The 11,109-nt window shown below is 46.2% G+C and overlaps 1 protein-coding gene across 1 annotated transcript; it reads left to right on the forward strand.

The window, feature by feature from the left end:
• The first annotated feature begins 646 nt into the window (after positions 1–646).
• On the forward strand, positions 647–10,411 carry ZDHHC4 (zinc finger, DHHC-type containing 4). The gene is made up of 6 exons (XM_006859767.1): positions 647–763; positions 1,734–1,807; positions 3,082–3,260; positions 4,923–5,048; positions 8,444–8,688; positions 10,124–10,411. Exons 1-6 carry the CDS (start codon positions 647–649, stop codon positions 10,409–10,411), a joined length of 1,029 nt encoding a protein of 342 aa, XP_006859829.1.
• The last annotated feature ends 698 nt before the right edge of the window (positions 10,412–11,109 follow it).

The raw sequence follows: 11,109 nt of genomic DNA on the forward strand, positions 1-11,109 counted from the left end.
ACGGAACAGCTGGTAGTTTCGAACTGCTGGCCTTGAGGTTCATAACCCGATTCGTAACCACTACGCTCAGCCAAGAAAACCTTGTGGAGCGACTCTACTCTAATACATGGCGTTGCGTGAGTTGGAATTGACTCAACAGCACTGAGTTTGGTTTTATGTGTATGTGTTGACTGTTTCTGGTCCCAACAGATGATCCTAATAGTTGTGGTTATTGACCTGGAGAGATACCTAATTCTGGGTGCAACCCACACACCACTGATTGATTGTAGGGGATGCTTGTTCCAATGGCTTTGTTACGTAGAATCTTTGGGTACATTCTGTATCGACATCTATGTGAAGAATGATTGGTTGCTAAGGGAAGGGAGAGTGGATGCATTCCCCATCCCCCACACACTTTATTTTGGAATTTGCCACCTGGCAATTTTGCAAAGGCAGATCACAACATTAGTTTGGGAAATTCTAGAGAAAGAAGACTTGGGACCGGTTGGATGGGGCTCCATTAAAGAGTAGCCGAGCTCCAAGGCTTTTGCTTTGAAGGCTGACATATTCGGGTTGGGGAAACCACTTAGGCAGATGGAATATGAAGAATGAATGAATCCCTCAGCAGCAGATGGTCCCTCTCTTATGTTCCATTCCAGCCTCCAGGATGGATTTCCTGGTTCTCTTCTTCTTCTACCTGGCCCTTTTGCTGACCGGTGGTGTTCTGATTTGCATCTGCTCAAGGTCCCAGTACTGGAAAGGCCTGGTCGGGAAAGGAGCACAGGTAACAGTGATGATCAGGGACCGCTGAACACAGTACTGCTCATTGGTATCATGACAGGAGAGAAAACGGGATGCCATTTGTAGTCACTTGTTTATTCTTTCATGAACAGCAGTTGTGGTATATTCGTAAGTCTCTCTCTCTCTCTGGTTGCTGTTGAAAGTCCTATAGCTCTGTGCTTTGTAGTTATAACATTCTCAAGGTTGACTGTTTTCCTCTGTGTTTGACACCTATCATGAGTCATGGATGTGGCCCTTGTCTGCTGAGGGGCTTGATGGATGAAACCGGGGGAGAGAGAGTCAGAAAGCTGAAGTCAGGCCACTATCTTCCTTTTCCTTCAAGGGTCAAAATGGGATGAGTGGTCCTTAAGAAGAGGTTGACATAGATGGGTGCCTAATAAACTGGGCTAGGCTCCAGAGCCTGGGTGTGAGTCATGTTACTGACCCACCCTCACCACTCCCCTGCTTTTCCCTGAAGACTGACATGGAACCTTCTTTGGGGTGAGGCTATCTTGAAGGAGTTGATAGTTGAAGAATGGTCTCCTCTCTTTTTTGTTGTTGTTAAGTGCCTTCAAGTCGGTTCTGACTCATAGCAACCCTGTATAGAGTTTCCGAGGCAATAAATCTTTTGCAGGAGCAGAAAACCTCATTTTTCTCCAGAGGAGTGGCTGGTAAGTTTGAACCGCTGACCTTGTATTACCAAGATTGCCATTTATGCATGAAGAAAGGGGTCCCAGTGGCACAACAGTGAAGTGCTTGGCTGCTAACTGAAAAAGCCCTAGTAATCTGCACCCATAAGGATGACAGCCTTGGAAACCCTACTAGGCAGTTGGTTCTCCTCTGTCACATGGGGTCTCCAGGAATTGGAATCAACTTGATGGCACTTGAGAACAACATTCATGGGGAATCTAGTTTGTTTGGGAATGAAAGGAATGAGACATGAAATTGAGCCTTTCTTTTTTCTTCGATTTCAGGTAATTTCCTGTCTAATTCCAGAATGCCTTCAGAGACCTGTGCAAAGACTGCTTCATTACCTCTTTCATTCACGGTATTTATAGTTCAGAAGGAGTCCTGGTGGCACAGTGGTTAAGCACTCGGCTGCCTCCCTCAACCTGTCCTCCTCATCTCTTCATTCAGCCTCCCTCTCCCAAATTCTCACCCTCCTCTGTACACCATTGTGCCCCACCCACCTGAGCAGCTGCAGGCAGGCTAAATAGGTGCCAGGTGGAGTGCCAGCCAGCTCCAGAGAGTCAATGGAGAGCCCACCTTCCGCAGAGTTGTGCATAAAGAAATGCAGAATCCCACTCCTCAACCCAAAGACCCTCTCTGCTTCCTCGAGCCTTTTGTGCACTCTAGAATGCCCTTCTGCTTTTTCTCATTTTTAAATTGGGATTTGGGTGAGTCTGCAGAGCACAGGGGATTTCCTCACAACAGTTCAGACACATTGTGTTTCATTTCATTGATTGCAGTCCCCACAATGGAACACCACTCTTTGGGCTCTTCCTCCCTGGGTTTTGTGTTTCCATTCATCCTTCTTTCCTACCCCTTCCTGCCTTCTGTGCCTTCTCCCTGGGCAAATGCTGCCCTTCTAACCTTGTATGGTTGGTGGTTCTCAGGAGTATATGTCTCCCTGGTGATATGTTCACTGTCTATCATTTGACTGGAAGTTGCATGGGGGGTGAATTCAGTTGAAAGGTGTCTAAGAGTCATAATCTTGAGGGTGTGAGTACAAGGAGATCTCATGAAGAAGTCACGTAGAGAGGGAACAGAACTGGATCTTGAGTGTGGTGGTGGTTTCATGAATCTACACATGGTAAAATTCCAGAGAAACACACACACACACACACACACACACACACACCACATGAATGTGTGTAAACTGGTGGAACTAAATGAACTGTGGCTAGTACCAATGTCAATTTCCTGGCTGTCATACTATAGTTAGGAGCCCTGGTGGCCCAATGGAGAAAGTGTTAGGCTACTAAACGCAAGGGCAGCAGTTCAAACCCACCAGCCGCTCCATCAGAGAACAACGTAGCAGTCTACTTCGGTATAGATTGACAGCCTCAGAAACCCCATGGGACAGTTCTACTCTGTCCTTTAGGGTCACTATGATGCAGAATCAACTCGATGGCAGCGGGGTTTTTTGTGTTTTTTTCAAATACACTATATGAAATCTTGTACACACTTTCCTATGGAATTCCCTCTATTATCTCAAATCCAAAGGAAGTGGTTGGCCCTTGGCTTCTTTTCTTAAATGAAGTTGCCAGATTTCTTCCTGAAGCATCCGAGTGATCAAGTCGTATGCCTGTCTCCTTCCAGAAACCCCACCTTCATTGTCTTGCACCTCGTCTTGCAAGGGCTGGTTTACACCGAGTTCACCTGGGAGATTTTTGGCTACTGCCGAGAACTGGACTTCTCTGTGTCTTACCTTCTTCTACCCTACCTGCTGCTGTTTGTGAACCTGCTCTTTTTCGCCCTAAGTTGTGGTAGCAACCCAGGTAAGTTGAGGTTCTTTGTATCCAGGCGAGTGACCACCTCACCCTCAGCCTTACTAATGGTGCTCCAAACAAGCAGTAACGTACTGCTGGACCACACCCTGTCAGGACTGTCCTCTCAGTACTCTGCCAAAGGCTCCATGAGCAATGTCTTCATCAGCTGTCATCTTTTTCTTTGATGACCATGGGGTTCATGAAAACTATTTAACATTTTCCACTTTTTTTTTTTTTAAGTTCATCTTTTTGAGATATGAGCGGGTACCCTATTGTGCAATGGTTAAGGCACTTGGGTGCTAACTGAAAGGTCGGTGGTTCAAACCCACTAGTCACTCCACAGGGGAAAGATGTGGCTATCTGCTTCTATAAAGATTTACAGCCTTGGAAGCCCTGTGGGACAGCTCTTCTCTGTCCCTCAGTGTCACCGGTAGTTGGAATCAGCTTGACCATGGACGTGGGTTTGTGCTATAGAGCTGTGGCCTATAGAGTATTCTCAGTGATGATACTACCAGTCAGCAGTGAATGTCCATCCATAGTGAATGGACAGATACAACGTGGCCCATCCAGACAGCAGAATATAGGCAGACCTCAGAGATAACTGTAGTTCAGTTCCAAACCCCCCGCAATAAAATGAATATCTCAATAAAGCCAGTCATCTTTGTTTTGAGGGGGTTCCCAGTGCGTGTAATAGTGATGTTTACTCTAGACTGTAATGTCTGACGTGTGCAAGAGCATTAGGAAAAACTGGGAAATCCTGTGAGAAAACGGGACACAGAGACAGAAAGGGAGCACACGCTGTTGGGAAAATGGCTCAATGAAGGTTTGCTGCAGACAACCGAGTAGTAAAAACGCAGTATTTGTGAAGCATCATAAAGGGAGCTATGCCTGTCGTATTGTTGTTGCATGCCGTCAAGTTGAGTCTGACTCAGAATGACTCTGTACAGAGTTTCTGAGGAGCAACTGGTAGGTTTGAACTGCTGACTTTGTGGTTCACAGTCCTGTGCTTCTCCTATTGCAGCACACCTGGATCCCGTGCTTGTATTGTTGTTGAGCGCCGTTGAGTCAGTCCCAACCCACAGCGACCCTATACAGGGTTTCCAAGGAGCAACTGGTGAGCCTGAACCACCAACCCTGCAGCTCAAATGACTTTGCAGTCCAGCTCCTTAATCCACAGCACCACACCAGGACTCCATGCTTGTATTATTTAACCCTAAAAAGAAGTCTAGTCCTGAGGCATGCTACAACATGAATGAGCCGTGAACACATGGTGTTGAGTGAAATAAATCAGTCACAAAAGCACAAACAATGTATGATCCCACTTCAAGGAAATGTCCAGAGAAAGCAAATCCATTGAGAGAGAAAGTAGATTCATGGTTGCAGAGGGTTGGAGGGAGGAGGGGGAAATGGGGAATGGTGGCTAAAGGGGTCAGCATTTCTCTTCCTGGTTGGTGAAACTGTTCTAACCTGGTTTTTGCACAACTCTGAATGTATGAAAAGCTGCTGACCTCAGTGGTACATGGATGATACCTCAATATGGCTGTTATAAGAAAAAAATTACTTGAATTGTAGAGTCGAGCGGTTTTGGTTGTGTTGCATGGGAGAGCTTTTGTGAACATCTAGAAGTCTACAGTACTGCAGGAAACTGCCACTTTTCCTTACTCTTTTCAGGAACCATCACAAAAGCCAACGAACTCTTGCTTCTCCAAGTTTACAAATTTGATGAAGTAATGTTTCCGAAGAACGTGAGGTGTCCCACTTGTGACTTAAGGAAGCCGGCTCGATCCAAGCACTGCAGTGAGTGTGGCTCCTGCCCCGGCTGCCCCTCCCTCATAGGACCATGTGTGCTTGGTCCATCAGGGAACCTTCTAGAAATCAAAAAGCACAGTCTTTTGTCTCCTAGCTGAGGGTGGTCACTATGGTGGAGGTCAGACAGCGGTTTCTCTCAGGTGGCTGGGGTGAAGTTTGCATTCTGGTACGGTAGGGTGACCCTCAGACCTGGACACACCAGCCCTGCCTTTGCCATATGTGCACTTTTAAAAAAAGTTTTTATTGTGAACTGAGTGATGGTTTACATAGGAAAGCATCAGGTTTATGCATATTGTTTCATTGCAATGATTATAATCTCCTCCATGCACCATCATTCAACAGTATTTACTTCCATTTCCTCTGTTTGTTTTTTGGCGGGGGAGGAGGGGAGGATGTAAACAAAAACACTCAGAAATATATAATAATTTAACCAAAGGACACATTCTGTAAGCGTGCCTCCTGGCCGCCAGCTCTCAGTCCCTCTCTTTCCATGAGTCTAGAGTCCTCAGCTGCCCACTCTCCATGCCCTCATCTCTCCCTCCATCTCTGGCGTTGCTGCTTCTCTGGATAGGGTCACACTTTCCACTTGTGCTCTCTCCTTTGGCAGCCCTAGGGTTGTTTGTTTCTGGACTGTACTCCCACTTTTGTTACAGAACTTCTACCTTTACAGTTGTGACAATTGCAATTAGTCGTGATAACAGTTTCTCACTATTGAATCATTAGAATCTTATCCCCATCTCTTTTCACCAGACCTGTCTAGACAACATGAAAACTATTCAGTGGGTACTCTATCTTCCCCCACACACTTAAACCAAACTCCCTCTTGAAAACTTGTAAGCCAGTCACGTCACTTCGTGCCTTTATCGCTCCCTCATTTTAGGTAGCCAATGCCTAAAAGCCTGTCCCTATCAACCCTGTATACAAGGGGATATGATTGATACTTGATGTGAAGGCCCCTTCCCTGTCAGTTGATATTTTGAGATACTACATCCATAAGTATAGGTCAAGTACATCAAATTGTAGCAATTTACAGCTGTATGTGCTCTTTTGTGGGGTGTTGTCCTTGCTGTCCTGTGGTGGCACAGCCCAGTCTTCTGGGCCATGTTTGGGATTTTAGGCCAGCGCTGTTTAACAGGACATTAATGACAGCCACCAAGAGGACTTTAAATTTTCTACAACCATAGTGCAAAAGTACAGTCATGTGAAATTAATGTTAACAATAAATTTAACCTCCAAACAAACACATGAGGACGGATTCTGACCCACAGCGACCCACAAAACTGCCCTATAGAGGTTCCAAGGCTTTATAGAAATCTTCCTAGAACTAGGCTGCCTCATCTTTCTCCTGTGGAAGTGGCTAGTGGGTCCGAACCACTGGCCTCCTGGTTAAAAGGCGATTACTTAACCCTCCACCGCTCACTGCCACCGAGTTGATTCCAACTCATTGCAACCCCATGTGTTGTGTTACTGAGTAGAACTGCTCCAGAGGGTTCTGAGGTGGCACATCTTTGAGGGGTCCTGGTGTAGTGCCATAGGGAGAGCACTGGACCACAAGGTCAGTTTGACCTGCAAGATTGGCAGTTCAAATTCACCAGCTGCTCCTCGGAAACCCTATGCAGGGTTGCTATGAGTTGGAACTGACTCGATGGCACTGAACAGCAACAACAAATCTTGATGGAGACACACAGCCTCATCTTTCTCCCTTGGAACGGCTGGTAGGTTTGAACCACTAACCTTTCAGTTAGCTGCTCAGTGTTTAATCACCAGGGCTTCCGTATTTAACCCAGTGTATCCCAAATATTTTAACATGTGACCAACACAGAGATTATTCATAGATTGGTGTATATTATTATTATTATTTTTTCCATATTAAATCTCTGAAATCTGATGTACATTTGATAGCACCTTTCAATCCAAATGCTGAATTTTCATTGGAATTACTTCATCTGCATTTAGATATAACATTTACTGCTAAAAATGGAGCTCTGGTAGCATAGTGGATTACAAGCTAAGCTGGTAACCACAAGGTCAGCAGTTCGAATCTACCAGTCACTTCACGAGAGAAAGATGCTCCCATAAAAATTTTCTGCTCCCATAAAAATTTGCAGCCTTGGAAACCCTGTACAGGGTCACTATGAGTCAACACCAACTAGGTGGCACCCAAACCGCCACCACCACAGCTAAAAAGCTAGATTCACATACTCAAGCCATTCCAAACCTTCTAAGAAGTTTCCCCATTCTTGATTCGAGAACCAAGCAATCATTCCCTAACTATTCTCACCCGCAGTAACAGAACCCAAGCTAACTCACTGCTATCGAGTCAATTCCACCTCAGAGCCACCCGATAGGGTAAAGTAGAACTACTCCATAGGGTGTCTGAGGTTGTCAATCTGTGGGAGCAGATGGCCTCATCTTTCTCCTGTAGAGCGGCTGGTGGATTTGAACCACTAACCTTGTAGTTAGCAGCCCAATACTTAACCCACTGTGTCACCAGGACTCCTTCAGTACAGCATGGTGTGTCGTTATTAGAAGAATTGATGTAACTAGGAAGCAAAACACGTACTCGTTTCAAAACCATGTTTGTCTAAAGTAAATCCACCAACTCTTGTGCCACCTCAGGTTCCTGGGTCATGCTCGACCACTAGCCTAAAGGCTGGCAGTTCAAACCCACCCAGGGGTCTGCAGAACAAAGGCCTGGTGATCTACTTCTGGAAAAATTACAGGCAAGAAAAACATGCGGAACAGCTGTACTCTGCAGCACGTGGGTTCACTGTGAAAATCTACTCAGTGACAATGGTTTTATTAGTAATTGTGTCCTGGTGTGGCGTTGTGGGTTAATGTGCCAGACTGCAAATCCATTTGAACTCCAAGGTCGGCAGTTCAAGCTCACCAACTGCTCCTCGGAAACCCTATACAGGGTCACTATGGGTCAGAACTGACTCCACGGCATTTCACAACAACAGCAAATTGTGATTTTAGTGCAAGGCCACACAGAAGATTTGTTTTCCAGCTCACAATTTAGACACATTTTGTTACACTGCATTGGTTGCAGTTTCCTCATTATAGCGCACTCGGCCCTGGCTTCATGCCAGTCTTCAGTCGCCCTTGCCCCTTCCTGCCTTCTGAGTTTTGTATTTGGGGTAACTTTTGTGTGTGTGTGCCATCTCCCCATTACTTAGGTTGAATTCAAAGGTGTACTGCATACACTGAAAAGCAGGTCTAAATTAACCACCAGTAACAAGTATTCTTTCAGATTTTGGGGAGAGCGCTTTCCGCTTGGCTGTGGCCACATCCCTGGCATGTGTCAAAGGTCTCTGCAGGCGTGCCTTGGGTCCTTGTCTCATCCAGGGCCAACCCAGGTGTGCCTCCCTGTTTCCACGCAGGGGTGTGTAACAGGTGTGTGCACCGTTTCGACCATCACTGTGTCTGGGTGAACAACTGCATCGGGGCCTGGAACACCAGATACTTCCTCATCTACCTCATGACGCTGACAGCCTCGGCGGCCACCATAGCCACATTAAGCACAGCATTTCTAGTCCAGGTGGTATTCTTCTCGGATCTCTACCTGGAGACCTACATTGATGACCGTGGACACTCCCGGGTTGTTGACATCGTTTTTCTTGTTCAGGTAATGACCCCAGGGGGTGAACGTTTCCAGCCTTAGGTATCAGAATTGGGAAAACCCTCCCATCCACTGCCATTGAGTCGAATTCTGACTCAGCGCAACCTCATGGCAAAACTGCTCCTCAGGGCTTCCAGGACTGTACATCTTTACAGAAGCAGCCAGCCTCATCTTTCTCTTGAGGTGCTAGCCTTTTTTTTTTTAATAAAGAAAGTGAGAGAGAGTTGACCCCTGAACACTTGATCAACATGGATTTAATCTGCATGGATCTACTTACAAGGGCTACTGGGGATTTGAGCTGCACAGGTGGAGGTAATTAGTATCTCAGGGCATTTGAAGAGCTTGCTCCCTATGCTCATGCTCATTGCAATTGTTGTTAAGTGCCCATAGCGACCCTGTATAGGGTTTCCAAGGAGTTGCTGGTGAGCTTGAACCACCAACCTTGCAGTTCAAATGGCTTTGCAGTCTGGCGCATTAACCCACAATGCCACACCAGGACTCGTTGCAATAGCAACTGGAAAAAAAAAAAATTCCCCATGTAAGTGGGTGGGTGGTGAACACAGTTCAAACCTGTGTTGTTCGATTTTTGTTATTAAGTGCTGTTGAGTCGATTCTGACCCATAGCCACCCTGTATAGGGTTTCTAAGGAGCAGCTGGTGAGCTTGAACCACATGTCAAATGTAAATTGTACAGGATTTTCAACTTCACAGGAGTTTGGTGCCCCTAACCTCTGAGTTATTCAGTGGTCAACTGTAATTCACATTCTAGAAAACTCATCCTTAACAAGTGGTTTTAGCATATTTACAAAGTTGTACCATCATCGCTGGAAACAATTTTAGAACATTTCTATCATCCCTTAAGGAACACAGTGGCTCTGTAGGATAAGCACAGAACTGCAAGCTACAAGATTGATGGCTCAAGCCTACCAGCTGCTCTGCTAGAGAAAGTTTGAGCCCATCGTTGCAGCCACTGTGTCAAGCCATCTCTTCAAGGGTCTTCCTTTTTATTGCTGACCCTCTACCTATTAAATATCTAGAACAGGCAAATTCATAAAGATTGATTAGTGGTTGCCAGGGCTAGGTAGGGAAAGGAGGAGTGACGCATTACTGCTTATGGATACAGAGTTTGTATTCAGGACGATGAAACTGATGCCAGGAAGGGCTTGGAGAGAGAGAAAGGTGAGAGAAGGGATTCCCTTCAGAAGAGTAACATGCAACCCATGTTACCTTCTTGTCCATCCTAGGATTTGATCCTGGGCTATATATCAGTCCTGTTTCTGGTTCTGATTTATGGTCAGTGGGCCAGAGAGCAATGCTGGTGAGTGACCAAAAAGACAGCGGAGATGTTCTAGTGGACAGCACCAGGGCTTGTGGGTGCTGACCCTCACATGTGTCACCATTCAGTTCAGCTCCTGATGGTACTGTTCCTCTTTTGCCCCCAGTACCTGTTCCTGCTCTTCCCAAGGATCATCTTCCTGCTGGGTTTTGTGGTCATGCTCAGCTTCCTCCTGGGAGGCTACCTGTGTTTTGCTCTGTACCTGGCTGCCACCAACCAGACCACTAATGAGTGGTACAGAGCTGGCCGGACCCCAGGCCAGCACTGCTGCCACCAGGCACCACCCTCATCCACCACGCCCCAAATTTTCCAGAACATGCACTCCCATGGAATTTGGAGCAATCTTCGAGAGATCTTCCTCCCTGCTACATGTTATGAGAAAAAGAAGAAATAAGAATGTCCTTGCCTTTTAAATATAGTATACTTTTGTTTATACTTATGAATACTTACTTTCTGCTGTTTATTTGCCAGTGGACCTTCAGTAGATAAGGAAGTTGTTGTTAAGTGCCGTCAAGTGGGTTCTGACCCATAGTGACCCTGTATAGAGATTCCGAGGAGTGACTGGTGAGCTGCCGACCTTGCAGTTCAAATGGCTTTGTAGTCTGGCGCGAGCGCCACACCAGGACTCCAGATAAGGAAGGGAAAGGACAAATTGTGTTTGTTGGGTGCTTGGTGCCTAACCAAGTCCTGGGGTGGAAATCCACGTGGTTCATCATCTGAGCAGACTTTAAAATCTGGGACTCAAACCAAACCAAACCAATTGCTGTGGAATAGAATCTCACTTGTGGTGACCCCCATGTACTGCAGGGTAGAACTGTATGTAATCTTTATGGGAGCAGGTCATCAGGCTTCCTTCCACAGTGCCTCTGGATAGGTTTGAACCTCCAGCCTTTAAGTTTACCACTTGCAAATTGACTGCATGACAATTGAACCACCTGGGCTTCTGCATAAGAAGGGCTCTTGTGGTTGTGTTCCACCACCCCCCTCATTAATTCAGGGGCTTTTCCATCAACTGGGCCTGGTTTCACTCTCTTTTTTGCCCTTCTGGAGTTTCCTTTCCACTGCCCCCAGGGGGAGGCATGGCTTCATCTC

Source organism: Chrysochloris asiatica, unplaced genomic scaffold, assembly GCF_000296735.1.
Source record: "Chrysochloris asiatica unplaced genomic scaffold, ChrAsi1.0 scaffold00034, whole genome shotgun sequence".
Lineage (NCBI taxonomy): Eukaryota > Metazoa > Chordata > Mammalia > Afrosoricida > Chrysochloridae > Chrysochloris > Chrysochloris asiatica.

Excerpts from the sequence above, each read along its gene's own strand:
- ZDHHC4 (XM_006859767.1), top strand. The coding sequence starts at position 647 with ATGGATTTCCTGGTTCTCTTCTTCTTCTACCTGGCCCTTTTGCTGACC. Across the intron at positions 1,808-3,081 it reads CATTACCTCTTTCATTCACG|AAACCCCACCTTCATTGTCT; the intron begins GTATTTATAGTT and ends GTCTCCTTCCAG. Across the intron at positions 8,689-10,123 it reads ACATCGTTTTTCTTGTTCAG|TACCTGTTCCTGCTCTTCCC; the intron begins GTAATGACCCCA and ends TTTTGCCCCCAG.